The 19,916-nt window shown below is 37.0% G+C and overlaps 1 protein-coding gene across 1 annotated transcript in view; it reads left to right on the top strand.

Annotated features, from left to right (window-relative positions):
* The first annotated feature begins 492 nt into the window (after nucleotides 1-492).
* Nucleotides 493-19,916, top strand: part of kirrel3a (kirre like nephrin family adhesion molecule 3a) — an 84,905-nt gene continuing 65,481 nt past the window's right edge. The window contains exons 1-3 of the mRNA XM_067397088.1: nucleotides 493-625; nucleotides 9,329-9,478; nucleotides 17,556-17,705. Coding sequence (XP_067253189.1) covers nucleotides 493-625; nucleotides 9,329-9,478; nucleotides 17,556-17,705 — 433 coding nt within the window. The remainder of the gene's footprint in view (nucleotides 626-9,328; nucleotides 9,479-17,555; nucleotides 17,706-19,916) is intronic.

Genomic DNA, 19,916 nt, shown 5'->3' with positions numbered 1-19,916 from the left:
TCTGAAAGATCATGTGACACTAAAGACTGAGTAATGAGTAATGATGCTGAAAATTCAGCTTTGCATCACAGGAATAAATCAAATTTTAAAATAAAAAAACTTTTTGATTTCTCAATCAAATAAATGCAGCCTTTCTGAGCATAAGCGACTTCTTTCGAAAACATTAAAGGTCCCATGACATGCTGCTTTTTGGATGCTTTTATATAGGCTTAAGTGGTCCCCAGTACTGTATCTGAAGTCTCTTTCCCGAAATTTTGTTATTATAAATTTTGTTATCCGCCTTGGTGCAGAATTTCAGCCACTATGAGCCAGAATTTCAGCCACCAAGAGCCAGCCCAACAATGAGCTCTCCTCAGGACATGCCATTTCTGGGTCTGTAGCTTTAAATGCTTATGAGGAGGAGAGAGGCGGGGCAAGGTGAAGGGTGGGTGTGGCCTTAACCAGCTTGTGGCCACGGTACCATGCGCTAATGTTGACAGTAGATGTATCGCAATGGCTCGTAGACACGCAGTCGTTCAAGCGTTTCAGTTTGACCCAGAATCTGATCCGGATGAAGAAGTTGCAACTCAGCGGCTACAGCAGGACGTCTCTGAATGGTTAGTTTTAAATATTGTGTCTGGATACGGTACTTTAGTTGGTTTGTTTGTTTATGTATGTTGTTACAGTTACTATCATGTAGCTAATGCTAGCCTACATTGTTGGTTTCATATATATATATATATATATATATATATATATATATATATATATATATATATATATATATATATATATATATATATATATATATATATAATTATCAGCTATAGACACTAACCAACACCACTATATTAGTCAGACCTCTGCCATTATTACAAATACCTTTTTGGATAGGTGCCTATTGTGGAAAATGAGCTACCATGCCAACATCATTTATTTGTTTACATATTTTATATTTCATATATCTTAAAAGTTTTTACAATCTTTCTTATTACAAATACATCAAGCTCTGCTATCTGGAAATGTGGATATCGCGTGCGCCATAACACCAACAGCAGAACAGTTATCCAAACAACAAAGAAATGTACAACACTTGTGTAACAGTGCGTGTGTTTTCACACACATACTTGATGCTGTCTGCCTTTACATTGGCGACAGTAAATGGGCTGTATTGGCCCACGTTGAGGAAACAGTCATCGGTTAAATGTGTAGCGCACACATAAGAAGTGGTATCGGCGCATTACCAGAGAAAATAAAATTAACCCACCGTTTCACATTGGCTCAGATGAAGGAACTAAAAAAATACTTAAGTGTTCATTTGTACAATTGCCATGCTTCACTCATTTGCAAGCCATGATGTCTCTTGAGGAAAAAAAAATTTTTTGCGAGATTGCCAGACAGAGAAGCGTTATTCATCACTCCAGAGAACACGTCTCCACTGCTCTAGAGTCCAGTGGTGGTGTGCTTTACACCACTGCATCTGACGCTTTGCATTGCACTTGGTGATGTAAGGCTTGGATGCAGCTGCTCGGCCATGGAAACCCATTCCATGAAGCTCTCTACACACTGTTCTTGAGCTAATCTGAAGGCCACACGAAGTTTGGAGGTCTGTAGCTCTTGACTCTGCAGAAAGTTGGCGACTTCTGCACACTGTGAACCTCAGCATGCAGCGCTGACCCCCCTCTGTGATTTTACGTGGTCTACCACTTCGTGGCTGAGTTGCTGTTGTTCCCAATTGCTTCCACTTTGTTATGATACCACTAACAGTTGACCGTGGAATATTTAGTAGTGAGGAAATTTCATGGATAGACTTAGTGCACAGATGGCAACCTATCACAGTACCACGCTTGAATTCACTGAGAGCGACCCATTCTTTCACAAATGTTTATAGAAGCAGTCTGCATGCCTAGGTGCTTGATTTTATACACCTGTGGCCATGGAAGTGATTTGAACACCTGAATTCAATGATATGGAGGGGTGTCCCAATACTTTTGGCAATATAGTGTATATAGTATGAATAATCCTCAATAATGATCTCACTTTTTTTGTGGACCGTGAAGAATATCGTTTGTAATAATTTGTTGCACGCTAGATTAATCAGCCACCTGTTTCTGTACCTCAGGTAGCTGCTCGCTTTTCTCATCTCACATTGATGTAAGGCACGGGAATGTTCGAAGAATAACAATAAAGCAATCTTGTTTCCTTCGGCTTTTGACCAATTTAATCGTACCATTGGAGCCTTATGACACGCAATTTCTAAACACCGCTGAAGCGCTGTGGTAAAGTAGTCCTTTGACAACAAGACAACAGAGCTGATTGCCTTTTGCACAAAAGGCTCTTCCATTTCTCCCTCTCTCTCTCTGTCTTTCTCTCTGGAGGTGGTAAGGATGCTAGAGGGCCGTTTTTTTAATGAGCTGTAGCATCAGCAGCACTCAGGCATAAATTGCTGACACTGTTTACTGCAGGCGTTTTGCTCCTCTCAGCTGACCCTTTAGCTTCCATAGCCACAGTTAAATAAAGCTGCTTCTGCTCTTCCACAGGTAAGATATTCAGACAGATCCTAAATCCACCTCATAAAATCCAAATTAGTTCACGGATCCGATTCGTTCAGGACGAACATAAAAGGCAAGTGGCAATCAAGATTGACCCTAATTACTTTCATATTAAATGTCCCTCATTTTATTGTCCACAATTCGTTTGGCATCGGTAGGATTTTTTAAATGTTTTTGAACAAGATTTCTTATGCTCACAAAGGCTGTATTTATTTGATGAAAAATGCAGTAAAAATAATAATAGCGTGAAATATTATTACAATTTAAAATAACCATTTTCTTTTTTAGTATATTATAAAATGTAATTTATTCCTGTAATGCAAAGCTGAATTTTCAGCATCATTACTCCAGTTTTCAGTTTCACATGATACTTCAGAAATTATTCTAATTTGCTGATTGAAACAATTCTTATTATTAGTCTTAGTCTTTACTGTCACTTTTGAACAATTCAATCTATCATTGCTGAAAAAAGGTAATAATTTTTTTTTTAAATGAAGTAACCCAAACTTTTGAATGCTGTGTATATATATATATATATACATATATAGAATTTTTATATAAAAAAAGGTTTTTATAATATATATATACATTTCTATATATCTTATGTATTTTATATATCAATGTATTATTCAATGTATAATAATAATAATTAATAGTTACTCAATATCCCTGCACAATTTATCAGTGCTAGTTTTTCTGAATACTTAATAGTATTATTATATTTAATAATCTTTCGATATAACCTTTATTTTGCAAAGCGCTTTAGTAGATCATGTGCTTGGGGAAAGCAAGCGATTTCACTTCTACAGAGCAGACAATTTACACTTCTTGAAATGATATCCTGGGAAATCAATTTCATGCAAAACTCCTAAGATCTCACCTTGGTATATATGTTGCAGTATTACCCCACGCTTGAGTTCTTGCCAAATAAACAGAGGATTTTTTTCAAGTAGCTTTTGCGGTAGATTTCAAAAGGGCAGTAATACAATGAACTCAATCAATCTTATATGTTGATCATGTAAATAATTCCCTGTCATCTTGCACTCACTCACATTCTCGCTTGGTTTCTTTTCTCTGAGAGCATTCAATGCCCTGCCTGCATGCTGTTTTTCTCTCCCTTTGTTATGCTCAGAATTGACGTCTTCTGGGAGTGATATTTAAATCTGTGTCCAGGAAATGGGACCGCAGGAATCCAATAACAAAATTCATTTGTCTAGATTTGACTTGGGGTGCTTTGCCCACTGTGAGGGGATGCGCCAAACCTCTGAATGTAATGATTGGATTTATTTATCTATTTGTGGCTCTCATTAGAAGTGTCCATGGTTCCCAGAGCCCCTGCTGTGGATATTGGTCTGCTCTCATGAAGCACTACTACTGGCTCTCATAAACAAAAGATGCTGTGACACCTTGGATAGAGATGGTGAGGTTTATTTATCGTTTTGTATCTATTAAGGCCAGGAAATATAACTATAAAGATAGCTATAATGATAACTATATTATTGTGCAAAAAATAAATACATATGTGGAAAAACCCGTCATTTATAAACAAAGCATTAAGAAATCCTTTACTCATGGTTTGTGATGCAGCTGCTGTCAGATCCAATACAGTTGGTTGCTTCATCTGTCAACAGAAGTTTCTTTGAGAACTCTCTATTACACTGTGGCTCATTTACAAAACAATCTGCGGTCAAATGCTCTGAACAAACATATAATCCTCAGACACGATCCATGACGTCATTAAACATAAGCCTGATGCTGGTATCCTTCTGAAGTCTCTACAGAAATTAGCAAATGATCTGTTTAAACAGAATGTGTCAAAACAAACGTTCCTTTAAGCCAGGGGTTTTCAACCTGTGGAGGACCAGTTAACGGGGGAACAAGCACCTCTTAAAGGTGCCCTAGAACTTCTTTTCAAAAGATGTAATATAAGCCTAAGGTGTCCCCTGAATGTGTCTGTGAAGTTTCAGCTCAAAATACCCCATAGATTTTTTTAAATTATTTTTTTTAACTGCTTATTTTGTGCCATTATTACATTATTTCATATGCACAGATTAAGCGTGCAGATTAAATCTCCCCCGCCCCCGCGAGCTATCGACTGCCATAAACGGCAAACACAAAGTTCACACAGCTAATATAACCCTCAAAATGGATCTTTACAAAGTGTTCATCATGCATACATCGATTCCTGTGAGTATAGCATTTATTTGGATGTTTGCATTTGATTCTGAATGAATTTAAGGCTATGCTCCGTGGCTAACGGCTAATGCTACACTGTTGGAGAGATTTATAAAGAATGAAGATGCGTTTATGAATTATACAGACTGCAAGTGTTTAATAATTAAAATAGCGACGGCTCTCGTCTCTGTGAATACAGTAAGAAACGATGGTAACTTTAACCACATTTAACAGTACATTAGCAACATTCTAACAAAACATTTAGAAAGACAATTTACAAATATCACTAAAAATATCATGATATCATGGATCATGTCAGTTATTATTGCTCCATCTGCCATTTTTCGCTGTTGTCCTTGCTTACTTACCTAGTCTGAAGATTCAGCTGTGTACATCCAGACATTTTGCCCTTGTCTAATGCTTGAACATGGGCTGGCATATGCAAATATTGGGGGCGTACATATTAATGAACCCGCCTGTTACGTAACAGTCGGTGTTATGTTGAGATTCGCCTGTTTTTCGGAGGTCTTTTAAACAAATTAGATTTATATAAAAAGGAGGAAACAATGGAGTTTGAGACTCACTGTATGTAATTTCCATGTACTGAACTCTTGTTATTTAACAATGCCAAGATAAATTACATTTTTCATTCGATGGCACCTTTAATTTAGAAGCATACACTGGAGTGAAACAGCTGTAAATGTGAGATTTTAATAGCAAATCTTTAGTCATCCACTAGAGGGGACAATTTGACTACTCTCCCAGCTAATCGTTGGCTATGGTTACAGCAGGTTTGGCACAACTGAATTTGAGCAAAAACAACTAAAAACAAAATGGACTGGTGGCTTGTAAAATCAAGAAGCCCAGAGATGATAAAAACTAAGATTAAACTGAATGAAAAACAAGCTCAGCTGTCACTCTAAAGTCGGTAAGCTGTTTTATTTTTAATGTTTCAGTTTTTAACTAACACCCTGTCTACACCGGATGCAAGCAGAAAGATGCAACACACAAAATCCTCGACAGTAAACTGATGCCTCGTTCTATTTCAGTATTTTCAGTACTTTTGGGCGTAGGGGGTTGCGTGTACTAAAAGATTGAAAACCCCTGCTCTAAGCTTCCATTTGTCCCCTTTTTGGCAGACTCAAGTGTATGCAGTATGTTTAGTGTAGACAGCATCAGTGATTATAATGGGTTCTATTTGCTTTTTACACAGTGCAACGCTCGCATCGGGTGTATTAAAATGTCAGCCATTAAGTGACTGAATGTCATTTTTCTGTGCCGTTAACGTTATAGTTGTCATGTGGACTCTGCTATTCTTTTACTTTTAGAACAATTGTTAAAACTATATCTTTATCGTTATAGTTATTGTCCTTGATGTGAACAGGCCTTTAGAAGATGATCAGTGATTCTGTGTGGGTCTTTAGTCATGCATTAAGTTTCAAAAGCACTGTATCACTTGTTCTTCGTTCGTTCAAAGTGACTGCAGGTGACCTTTGACATGCATGTAGACTTAACTTTCAAACACAGTTTAAGTATAATGGAAACAACCACTCATCTTTAGAAACATCCTTTAGAAAGACTCCTTTAAAACATTCTCTTTTAACTGTTTGATTAGTTCAAGACAAAAGCTATAAAGGCAGTGCTGTTAACTAGCTGGGCAACATCTTTGTAAAGCATTCACATATTCATGCATATGAGAGGTGAGAAGCAGTTCTAAATGCTGCCTCTTTTGGAAGCTATTGCAGATGCATAATATTTACATTCCCACTCATCTCTAATGTAAACTTTTAATGAAGTTTGCAAGTTTTCGTAAACTTTGAATTTTTTATTACTTCATTGCTGGAGGACTGTCTGTGACATTTCATCATGATGTCAGTTTCATAAGTGTTTGAAATGTCAAGGGAACTCTGAAGATCACCCAGAAACATTGAATAGTGTGGGTATTATGGGCTGTATTCTTTCCTTGACTACCACCCCATCGTTCATTGAAGTAACAGTTAATAAAAATGTGATCATTATTGTCTCTCCATCATTTGTCATTATTTAACGATATGATTTTCCTACTGTGGAAAATAAAAGGAGATTTTTAGCAGAATGTTTAAACCGCTCTGAAAGTGAATAGGGTGGACACGGCCATCAAAACATGTCAAAAGAGCACAATAAAAGCAGTCAAAATGAGCTCTGATATCTATTTTGTTCTTACACAAACTTGATCTGTCGTCATACGCCATATTAACATATTAAAAAACATATTAAACAGTTATTTCATCCAAAAAATGAAAATTCTGTCATTAGTTACTCACCCTCATGTCGTTCCACACCCGTAAGACCTTCACTCATCTTCAGAACACAAATAGATATTTTTGATAAAATCTGATGGCTCAGTGAGGCCTTCATTGACAGCAAGCTAATTTAACACTTTCAGTGCCCAGAAAGCTAAAGACGTATTTGAAACGTTTCATGTGACTACAGTGGTTCAACCATAATGTTATGACAAAATAATGACTTTATTCATCAATATCTAGTGATGGGCGATTTCAAAACACTGCTTCATGAAGCTTCGAAGCTTTACGAATGTTTTGTTTTGAATCAGTGGTCCGGAGCGTGTATCAAACTATCTCAAACTGCCAAAGTCACGTAATTTCCGTAAACGAGGCTTTATGTCATGAGTGTTTTGCAATTTCAGTGGTTCACCACTGGGGACTTTGGCATTTTGATACACGCTCTAATTTGAAACAAACTGATTCGTAAAGCTTCAAAGCTTCATGAAGTATTTTATGTGAAAACCTTCACTAAAATGAAGAATAGATACTAAAAATAATAGCAAGTATTTTTTTTTAAATGTCACAGATAATTTACTCTAAAAAATACTGGGTTAAAAACAACCCAAGTTAAGTTGAATATGGACAAACCCAGCGATTGGGTTTTTTAACCCAGCAGTTGGCATAAATGTTTGCCTAACCTGCTGGGTATTTTATTTAACTCAACTATTGTTTAAATATGACTGTATTGCATGCCTAAAATGAACCTAAAATATGTTGGAAATTAACATTTATTAATTTATGTAAATATTAATTTAAAATATTTATGTGATCAAAAATAGAGTAAAAACAGTAATAATGTGAAATTTTGTTTTGCATTTTAAAAGTATTTTTTAAGACATTTATAAATGTCTTTACTGTCACTTTTGATCAATTTCAATTTCATGCCTCCTTGCTGAATCAAAGTATTTATTTCTTTCAAAAAACAAAGAATGAAAAAGAAAAAAAGAAGGCAAAGAAAAATCTTTCTGACCCCCACATTTCATTAAGAACATTTTTCATGTAACACTATGCTATCCACCATGATTTTAAAGCTATTATTGTGTGACAGTAAGTGTCTCATCTGTGTCTATTTTTATTGATCCCAAGAAATATCAGGTGAAACATCTAAAACAAATGTGCTATTTAAAGGACACATAACCTAGAACTCCATTATAAAGGAGTAAAAATCCTGTATGCTATGCTATATAAACACACTTCATCATCTTCAACATGTTTAGACGAACAAAAGCAGTACATTTTAATGCTAAGCTTTAATGTTTTTTGTACTTTAACAGAGCTAAGATCATGTGTGAGAATTGGTGTTAACTTTAAACAGCAAAATTAGACAGCAGCATACAGAGAGAACAATAAGTTTGGCATCTCTGCTGTGTTACAGCACCGTCCCGCAGAAATCCTGTCACATCAGTGGAAGGCCGAGTGCTATTTATGAAAGTTGCACCTCGCAGAGCTGCACTTTATTGAATTTAAGACAAAAATCGACCAAAGTGGTCTCGGGAGACGCACAGGGCTCCTCCGTTTCTCTGATGTGTCAACTGTTTTCACATTAAAAGACCAAAAAAGGTGAGGGAAAGTGACTTGAAAGGGCGAGATGTTTTTTTTTTTCAGAGAATCTTCTGTTTATATATTCTCTGGGAAATACATATTCGCTTTCTATTGACGCGGTTATCTGCTTTTCCGAACTGCAAAAATAACTCTGTCTGTCTCTGTCTGAAATTTAATGAGAAGGGTAACGCGTACTTTTCACCTCCCGTATTGAAGACTACGTACCTTCAGGGCACTTTTTCATTTGCAGCTCATTCTATTAGACTTCAAGGTGAACAGCCATCTGTGAGCGGCCGTTCCAGAGCACCACTGAGCCTGTCATCCGACACTGGCAGAGTTTGACGTCAGGAAAGTTATTTTGCCTGCTAAGCTGAGTTTCTAGGAGTAAGAGCGGAGTTTGAGGAGCTTCGGCTGCGAGCCGCGAGCTGATTTATGGTGCAGATGCTGCAGTCTTGTGGATCTCAGCAGTGTCATGTTCAGCTTTACTAACTGTGAGGCACCTACTCATACTTCTGTGTGTCAGTGCACTTTATTAAGGATTCCAGTGACATAAAGTTAAAATTTATAGATTTATTCTTCAAAGTGAGTTTTGGGGGTTGGAGTAGATTTACTAGAGCCATAATAATGATTCTCAAGTAAAAGGCTGTTTTTTGTAAATCCTCTGGCAGGGGCAGTGAGCTCTGACAAATTGTATTTTTATGATTTATAATTGTGACCTCCCTCGTTCATTCTTTCTTTCTTTCCTCTCTGTTTTAGGAAGCTGTGTTGTGTTCATCCAGCAACCCCATGACCTGGTGGTAGTGGCTGGGCAACCCGTGACCCTGCCATGCTCCATCACTGGATATCATGGCATGGTGCTGTGGGTCAAAGACGGTCTCGCTCTAGGGGTTAACCGAGACCTGTCAGGTAAGAGATTCTGCTGCAGTCTGTTTCATAGCCTAACCTGTGGTGAAATAACTTGACCTAATGTCTTATTGCTTATTTTATCAGTTGCTTGCGTACACGGTCATCCACATGTGTGCAATTGGTTGATTACATAATTGCAGTTAATTTATAATTAAATATAATTGCAATTCATGATTACAAAGTATATATAAAGTACCCTACAATCAATGGCTTTATATTAAAACTTAAAATTATATCAATCATGAATTAAAATATTTTCTGATCTCATAGGGGAAAAACAAATTGTCCATGAGATTAATTCATTTAAAGATTGATATGAAAACAATATGTCAAGGTGTAATAAACATTTTTGTTAAAAAAATGTATAATTAATTTACACTACTAGTCTGTAAATTTTTTTTATGTTTTTGAATGAAGTCTCTTTTATGCTTAACAAGGCTGCATTTATTTGATCATAATTACAATAAGACAGCAATATTGAGAGATTCTTTTACAACTTATAATAATAATAAGAATAATAATTCTATTTTAATATATATTAAAAAAAAAAAAAAATTTCCTGTGATGAAATAAATTACATTTTTCCAGATTGTGTGATGAATAGGAAGAACAGTATTTATTTGAAATATAAATCTTTTGATATATATATGGGTCATTATATATATTATATACGAATAAGGTTTTTAAAAGTGTAAAAAAAAAAACATAATGGAGATATAATTAATTTTGAAGTTTTATTAACCCTTAAGGCGTACGATCACACCGGTGTGATCAGTCTTGGCTGGCCCCAGGAGCGTACGATCACACCGGTGTGATTAGAACGTTCAGTGCATTACGTGATCAACTGCCAAATTCAAATGTGCGTGCGCGCTTTAACTGGCGCTAAACCAGAGACGGACGCGCGCAGCGCTTTTCATATATCACATATATGCAGTGTTTTCAACCAAATAATGTTCATTTCAGGTTTCAGACATTTAAATACACATGAGTACTAACAAAACAATATATTTAGAGTTTGTAAAATACACAATGATGTCTATAGAAGCGGAAATAACAACCCTTTCCATTATAACTTGACAACACGTTTAATTCATATCAGATACACATTGTAAAAGTAACTTAAAAACTTACTCTATTCTTCCTCAGTTCACCGGCACACTTACTTTCATGTATTTTGGGAGAAGTGGATAAATTCACGGGTTGTAAATCCAACAGATCCGATTCTCTGTGCGGTGCAATCTAACATAGCGCCGCCCATCGCTCATATGGCTCAACTAACGCGATCGTTATAAAGGTGTTTAAACAGCAGAACACATCCACTTGCACATATTTGGCAATCGGAATATTAGATATTTCATGCTATAGTTAACAAATTTGTGAATATTTTGAATAAAAAAGGAAAAATTAAATGAAAGCAGATCATCATTCATACAGTGCTGCGGTGTGTCACATAACAAGCAATGGAAACCATGGAAACCATAAAGTGATACATTCTAAATAACGGTCGCCTTAAAAAACTCACGTTGGGGGGTCAGACAGAATATTTGAAACTTACGTGCGAAAGGGTTAAGTGTTAACAATGAGATGATGTGGTTTTTATAATCAATTAACACTGCTTATTTCATTTTTTACAAGATTTGTCACCAATAATGTCATTCGATTTAACCAAAATTTTGTTTTTACCATATGACACTTTTGGTTATACCAAATGACGATATTTTCAAACAGTGCTAACAGGCTGATATGTAACTAGCTAGCTAGTTACCTTGCTAGCTAGCTAACAAAAGGACAATCAAACATTTTATATTTAGTACAAGTTTTTAAGCGGTTGTACCGAACGACCTGATGTTTCACAAGTGAAAACATAAATTTTTCAAATAGTTAAGAGAGAGTTAGTTTCTTTGCTTCATGACCATGTGGTCCTTTGCAGGTGTCTGAATGATGTCACATCCTACCACATGATATTGACTGCATGACTTGATCCAAAATGGTCACTTTATATTGGTTGCTCCAAATTACATGAATGAAATTCATTTTTCCGGATATTCTTTCTCATAACCAAGCAACAACTTCTACACATAATTTTAATACCATTTTGCACTATGTTGATATATGATGTTATAAAATCATACCTACATGCATACATTTTAAGATATTTTAATCACAAATGAAATGGTTGTATTGGCATTTGGACGGTTAAACCGAATGACCTTTTGACACTTCAGAATCTTTAAAATCCCTTTATATGTAGCAAAATATAATCAAAATTCAACTTATGACCAAGTAAACATTTGTTTGCTTTGCTCTAACCCTAACCCTAACCTGTAGTCAAGACATTTCCTGCGCAAAACAGCCAATTGTCTCTGCTGGATCTGTCTGTATTATTACAGAGATGCTGAACACCTCAGATATTTCTTTGTCTAGTCTTTTCTTCAGTAAGGCATAACAGCCACAACAGCCCATTCTGTCAGGTTGTGAATGCTTCCCCTGACAATACCGAGCAGCTTTGCAGTTTTTTCCCCCACTAACTTTTCCTGATTGTTGTGAAGGTTTTCCTGCTTGTTTCAGAAAGTGCCTGTCAGAAGTACCATCAGACTGAGCAAAGCAAAGCAACAATTGAGAATTAATTGCATTTCTATCATTAATTAAGGCAAACACTTCATCATCCGCAGAACCCAAGAGAGACGTGCCGCAAGTGCAGCTGTTTTACATTCACATGATGAGTTTTACAAATTAATTTGTTCGAACAGATTGAAATGTTCTCAAAACTTCTCGCTTATGCAAGGACAACCTTTAGGTTTAGGTTTGCAAAATCAGATCGGCTTGTTTTGTAAATCACAAACAAATCAGATATGATTACCAAACTCGCTTTCTTCAGTGCACCACATTTACTGGCTGTTTTATTTGCAGTGGACCATCAGATTAAAGACAAAATGCCAAACAAACTTTGGTTTCATTCAAATTCATTGCACATTCATCCCTAAAGCTTTAATTTGCTGAATGTCGCTTCCAAATTTGCTTCAGCTCACTTGAAGTTGAACTTATTAGCTCTTTGAAATATTTATTGTCTAACGAAGCATAATTCAATGATTTACTCTCATATCTAACTCAAAGTACAGCAATCAGATAAAGTTACACATAACTGCTGGATCAAGGGGTCATTATCGCTAACAATAGTTGCTGATTGCGTTCATGTACGCTCTTCAAGAAACGAGCAATTAATATTTGAAAAATTGAGCCTTCAGCTGCGGCCTCATTTAGTCCTCTCATGATGTCTGATTTTAAACTATATACTTTACCAAGAAAGGATTTCAATTTTGGACATGGGTTTCTCCAGAAGTTAGTCATTTTTAGCCATGGCCCTAGGCAGCATTTAGTCATGGACGGAGCTCTTTAATTGAGCCTCTCAGGGTTTTTCTTTCCTTTCCACTGCGTCTGTCTTTCTCTGAGCTTTTATAAGTGTCCAGGGACTCCTGGATATCATTGTACCGTAGTATAATCAAGTAGAGCTGTGATACTTAACCAGCAATGGCAACCGGACAAAGTCTTGCTTCAAAGCGGATGTGAAAACGTCACTCACTAAAGTGTAAAATGAACTAAAATGAACTAGAGCACCAACATGAATGAATATCAGTGTGTTCAGAGCAGCTCTAATCCTGCTGACTGTTTCAAACGTGAAGCAGTTTGTGGATTTTGTTTGTAAAATCTGTCTGATATTTTATCACCTGCAGTTTCACACTGATGAAATGACACATCCTGCAATCAATGTGACATAGATATCTATATCTTTTCGGGGCGAGTGTCCTCAAAGTTACAGATTTTGTGTCAGAGAGACTGAAGCTAACATAACGCTTGATTAGGATGCCTCTCCGTGTATCTCTCTCCTTTCAGCTTTCATGTTCCCTCGCTCCAAGCTTTGATCTGCCTGCTTTCAGCCAAGTTTCAAGCATACTTCCATCCATTGGAGTGTCAGTGAGATGCCCACAGTGTGATAAATCCATGTCCCAGCTCTCTATCGCAGCTGCTATTGATCCGACATGAAGCCGAATCCATTTTGGTGGGATTCATTACCTTTAATAGGGTCATTTCACATTGTTTCTTCTAATTGACAGCCATTGTCTGAAGCCGTCCAGTCAAGCATATTGGGGAATTCATCAGAGCTTTATTGAGGCGCCTGTATGCCTCAATAATCCCTAATGAAAACAGCTCTTAAATAAAAGGCAAAAGAAGATCCAGTGGCAGGAAACCTGAAGGCAGTAATGACACTATTGATTCCTAATACGGGCTTATTACCAGATAGCACAGCACAGCCAAACAGTCTTTAATATAAAGGATCACCAGGGTTTCAGAGACACGCCATGATAACTGTTTACAAGATCATGTTCGGATTTAAATGTGCTCGGGGCTGTGATCTGTTTGCTGGTATGAGCAGATTAACTAAAAATGAGACATCTGTCTTGAGTAGAGTATCATGTAGCAATTTTGTTGTTCCAATTTATTCCAGCTACAAAGGCACCATTCATCATTTATTCAACTTGCCTTATTTTACACTTGTGTGTTTTGTTTTGTTTTTACCCTGAAGGACATATATATGTTTTTTAGCTTTACATCATCAGAACAGCTGCATAAGATATATACTATATAAATATTATTTAGGGGTTCAAGAACGTAGTGCTGAAACCCTATTGTAATTGTTAAAGTTTCCAAGGATCAGCATTCTCCCCTAAAAGTGATCGGGCAGACCAAACCGTAAGTCATAGAGACTTGAAACTTTGAAGGCTGGTAGTATTCACATCATCTACAACATCAGCAAGGCTCGCCCCGATCGGCCTGACAGGGGCACTACAGCAGTGAAAACTACAAAATCGCTTAAAACTCCTAAACCATTTGGCATAGACTCAAGTGTCTTATGTTGTTGGAATCCTTAGCTCAAGACGAACAAACTACATGCACCTCTACAAAATTTTGGGGTATTTTGGATGCTTTGAAAACCCTACTTTTCACCAAACTCGTGGTCGCGTGAAAAATGACGTGGCAACTAGCCATTTGGTGGTGTCATAACATGAAAAAAACATGAAAACAGCTATAACTACTTTACAGATAGTCAAATTTACTTGGCAAAAATAAAAATTGAAAGTTGGCATGCAGTGCCTTTGTCTGAGGTGCCATGATTGTCTATGAGGACACTGACACATCTCAAAAAACATGGCCGCCATCGGCCAGTAGATTCTGAGCAGCTATCAGACAAGGTTAACGTAGGCTGATCAAAAGGAAACTCACTGGGCCTGTTTGACTCACGGCCCTAGAGGCCTGTGAGAAATTTGAAAAAGAAATCGACCACCGGGGGCACCTTCACGTTTTTCACATATGGAAAGGATTGTGTATCGCATGATTTTTTTCAAAAATTTTTTGTGCAATCATGTGGACCCTTGCAATCATAAGGTTCTATCTGACATTTTTGTCAAAGTTGAGTTATTTACATATTCTTCTGTGACAACTTATTTACATTATGTGATGTTTTTTTAATGTTGTGTACATTTTGGGATTTTTTAATTTAAAAAACAAAAAGGTTTTATCTACAAAGTCAAATGAAATGCAAAAACTATGAAGTTAAATATCTTAAAACCGCTCAGAATGTAGATAGAACCTTATAATTCCAAGGGTACAAAGTGTTAAAAAGCTTTAAAAACTATATTTCCTATGGTAAATTGCCTGTATTAACTGTAAATGGTCTTTTCCATCTATGATATATAAAGATGGTTACAGGCTTGCTAATATAACATAATACCTTTTTTACTTGTGTGTTTAAAGGCCTTAAAGTGCTTGAACCCTGATAATTGCTGCTCACAGCTATATTTATTATTATTTTTGCAGTTTTTAATAAATATTGTATACACATTTCAGAAAATTACATACATTTTCTTTTCATGATTGAATTATTTTATAATACTGTAGGGAACACACCCCAGGAAGTAAAATTAGCTCAAATGAAATAATTAATTGATAGGGAATTATAAAGAGTTGTTTAGTTTAGGACCGAGCATCCAGCGTTCATCTGCTCGAGCCATAATAAGCTCTTGTGTAGCAGATATAAATATCCAACAATCGTGGAAACACTGATTAGAGCACGGTAACTTTAAGATCAACAGTTTAAGACATTAAGAAGCACATAATACAAGACACTTTCTTTAAAAATCTACAAGAGACTTTATTTATTCTTACACAAACTAAATCTAACACATACACACACACACTTTCATACACGTTGCAGTAAGAAAGGAAATGAGAGAGAAAGAGTTTTAAGAGAGAGAGAGTGATATGATGAATGGGGTTCCTAGCAAAATATGCACTTCAAAGACCTGAACGAACCATGAATCATTAATTTAAATGCACCAGTTCAGTTTTTTTAGAATCTCGAGGTACTTGCTTGAGTCGACTTTAAATGTAAATTTCCCTCTTCGGCATGCAGAGAAGCGTTTTCCAAGTCGATGATTTGTTGCAGGGTCTTAAAGGTCCGTGTTGTGTTGGTAAAACCCAATCACGTTTGAGCTTGCTGGAAAAATGAAAAGAAGTCTCTTTGTCGCTGGAGTTAAAGCTGAAGCGGCAAAAGTCGTTGGTTAAACTTTGCGGTAAAACTTAGAACACGAGACTTTAAGCGGAAAAGAAAATTAAGTAAAAGAAAAGAAAATTGAGTGAAAGTTGGATGGCTTGAATGAGCTGCTTGTCTGTTCTTCTTGTTAGGCTACTCCATGGTTACTCATTGTTCTGCTTACTCTGGTAACTGCTGACCGGTTCTTTCTTCTAGTTCTTCTCATTCTCTAGTTTCACTTGTGTAGTTCACTATCTTGCGATATGACTATTTAAACTTAGGTGTTTGTCACACCTCTGAGAGGAGTTTTGGCCAATCAGATTTTAAACAGATTTCATTCAAGCCAAGATTTTAGAAAAGAGGAAAAGAATCAAATGCATTGCAAATAAGGCATAATTTCAGTCATTCAAGAGTAATCACATTTACATGAATTGTGGGTGTTCTAAAGCAAAACTGGTTACAGGTAGTATTTGTGGACACATGAGGTAAAATGTATGCAGTTAAAAGATGTTTAATAAGTCCATTGTTTGGAACAATTTTGATGAAGTTTTAGTTGTAGGACAGTCTTAGTTGGTCTTTCTGTGAAGTTTGGTCCCTCAGAGAAACAAAAGTGGCCTGCGTTGTTTCTCTGTCACTTTTGATCTGTTGATCAAAGACTCTTTATCTTCTCGATGACCATTTGGTGTCACAAATGGCTGTAACTTCTCCTTATGTCAGGAAACATGGATATCGTAAAAAGTAATCTGCATTTTTTTTTTCTCTGTAGACAAGCTGGAGATTAGTGCAGTGTTACATGATCCTTCAGAAATCATTCTAATATTAGCTCAAGAAACATTTATTATTATTATCAAATTTAAAAACAGCTGCGCTGCTTAATATTTTTTTTGTGGAAACCGTGATCCTCTGGATTTTTGTTGTCGTTGTTGTAACATTGTAAATGCCTTTTTATCACTTAAATGCATCCTTGCTGAATACAAGTATTTGTTTCTTAAAAAACAAAACAAAACCAAAAACAAACCTGCTCTCTAGATATCAACTGTTAAAAAATGGTTTAATCTGTGAACACTTCATGTTGGAAGTCAAGGTGCATGTTGTGTGTTCATGTTGCAAAGTTTATTTCCAGTCATACCACAGAGTGTATTTTGTTATGTTTTTCTTTTCATGACTGGAGTAAATATTACTGGAGATCATTCAAGGCCAACTCAGAATGGGTCTTGTCTCTTATTGTGCAGTAAACTATTGGTCTTTTTATATGCTTCCAATATTTCACCCATTTCTGCAACTTTCATAGAATTTAACAATGCTGCAGCACAAAAAGTAAAATGCAACAAAATTCACAACTGGATCTTTCAGATAACAAATATGCTCAGGGTAACTTCATAGCTCGAGGGCAGACATTTTAGTGCTTGGAAAGTAGAGGATATTTCTATGCTAAAATGCTTTTTGTGTTTGATTGTTTAATGTTAAACCTAAGACCTTGTGTTTCAGGTTATCCACGCTATGACGTGATTGGGGACCACAGCAAAGGAGAATATCACCTACTGATCCAGAGGACGGAATTGGTCGATGACGGCAGCTTTGAGTGTCAAGCCATCCAGGTTGCTAGCAGATCTCGACCTGCTCGGCTCACTGTTCTGGGTCAGTGTCACCTTCCAGAACCTTCCAAAAATGAGATGGACAGACAGATAAATAGATAGATAGATTACACGGACGGACGGACGGAGGGACGGACGGACGGACGGACGGATAGGTTAAATGACAAGCAAGTTCTGTGGTTCACTTTTTGGTTCTCTTTTCAGTAGGAGCCTGTTTTTGGATGAGGGCGGATAGATGGATTGATGGATGAATCGACAGACAATGAAACTAATCGATACATACTTTAACTAGAATAGCACTCGAGCAGTAAAAGAGTAAAGAAAGCTAGGCCCTGAGAACGAGAAAGCACAAAAAAGCACCGCCTCTGCAATACTGTGAATGTAGACAAGAACAAAGTCAATCTCTGAGTCAGATAAATGTGTGATATTTTGAAATCAGGGCTAATCAGCTTTAATAAGACACATTAGATATGTTTGCAATCGATAGAGGCCCTGACACAAATGCATTGCGTCAGCTTAGCTCCCGGGCAGCCCAGCTTGGCCTGATTATCATTATTGATTTCTTTCTTTCCTTTGTTAAAACTATGATATATTCCAGAGGAATAAGTTCATTACACCGGCCTCAAAGTAACAGCATTTTAAACCAGTAATCTGAGTCTAGACGCTTAAAGCCGAGCGAAGATGCCGGCAATTCTAGGTCCATTAAAATGATTAATTATAGATGAGAGGCCACTCATTTGTTTTTATTTTTTGCTGGTCCGGTGGCAGCAGAGACAAATCATCATACTCCCCAGGGCAGAGCCATTAGCCTGACATGTAATCCCACACAAACTGGCTTACTTCTGAAAAGTTGCATACAAAACCACAAGCGGCTCCTGAGCGAGGTAATGAACCTCATGTAGGGACTCCGTCACCGTCAATCCCCTGTCACTTCCCTCCCGGGGGGGACGACGGCGCGTGACCACAATCAGACGTGGTGTTTCTTTCATTCGCTCTCTCTATCTTTCTCCTGACAGACAAGATTCAGAGTGGTCTTTGTAACCTGATTGGATCCCTCGCCTGTGAAGTCTCAAACCTGTCTTTGTCACTTACTGAGAAAAATAGCTGTGGAGGATTTTTCCCGACTTTGAAGCCCGGGTGTTTGGGCATGAGTCCAGGGCTCCGTTGTGATGCATTAATATTCTTGGGTCTCAAATCGTGCTATGCCGGTGTGTATCGGCCCTCTAAATGGCTTCTCTGGTCCCCACAAAGCCATCATACAAATTCAGAGTGAGTTATTCCAAGTTCATGTCTAATTTTCACAACAGTTTTCACGGTTCGGAATGATTTCGGTACAAGAGGAAGAATGGTCACACTTTAGTCAATTTGGTCACAATTCTCTCTATTAACTAACTATTAACTATGACTTTTGCCTCAATAAACCCCTAATTTCTGCTTAAAGGTGTAATATGTAAGATTTCTGTTCGCTAGAGGCCTATTCAAAACAAAGGCGTAACATGATGACAGCAAGTTTGAGTGCGGAATCTTGGGACATGTGGTCTTCACATCACAGTCGGTGGAAACAATCGGGATAGAACTCGGGAAGAAATCATGTTCATGGATGTGATTATTAGGCCGCTGGAGCGATTGCACAACACACGCCTCACAAGCAGCAGAACTTTTATTATGCCGCAGTCGTCTGCGACATTTCTGCTTTTCCAGTCATGAGTATGAGGTAGCACAGCTCTGTGTATTATATTAGATACATTTGAGAGTGTTGAAAATGATGTTATAACATTACTCTGAGCAGTGGCTGCTGTGAGACACTTGTTTGAGACACACTGCAGTAAGATAGATCGATTTTAGAATATCATATTAAATGCTGGATGGCTTTTCTGTCTATAAATATATCAAAACAGTTGTTTCCTTGTCTATTAAAACATGTATATTAAAGCGTCTTTAGTGTTTCCATGGTTTTTACAAAATAAAACCACAAACCGAGGGTAACGTGGGTATAATGCTATTGACAGGCGACTCCTCACACGTCCCGGAGCCTTGGCTAAAATTGCAATTTTCTCACGATTTACAAATAGTTGGAAACATTTGGGATATTGTAAGTACTCAAGTGAACAAAATATATAACAGTGGCTTAGTGTTTTTTTGGATATTTTACTGCAAAAATATTACATTTTGCACCTTTAAGGTAGTTGTTAAGTTTAGGTAATGGGTAGGATTATGGTATGTAGACTATGGTTGTGGAGAATAAAGCATTAAT

Source organism: Chanodichthys erythropterus, chromosome 10, assembly GCF_024489055.1.
Source record: "Chanodichthys erythropterus isolate Z2021 chromosome 10, ASM2448905v1, whole genome shotgun sequence".
Classification (NCBI taxonomy): domain Eukaryota; kingdom Metazoa; phylum Chordata; class Actinopteri; order Cypriniformes; family Xenocyprididae; genus Chanodichthys; species Chanodichthys erythropterus.
This window is presented reverse-complemented; position numbering and strand designations above follow the sequence as displayed.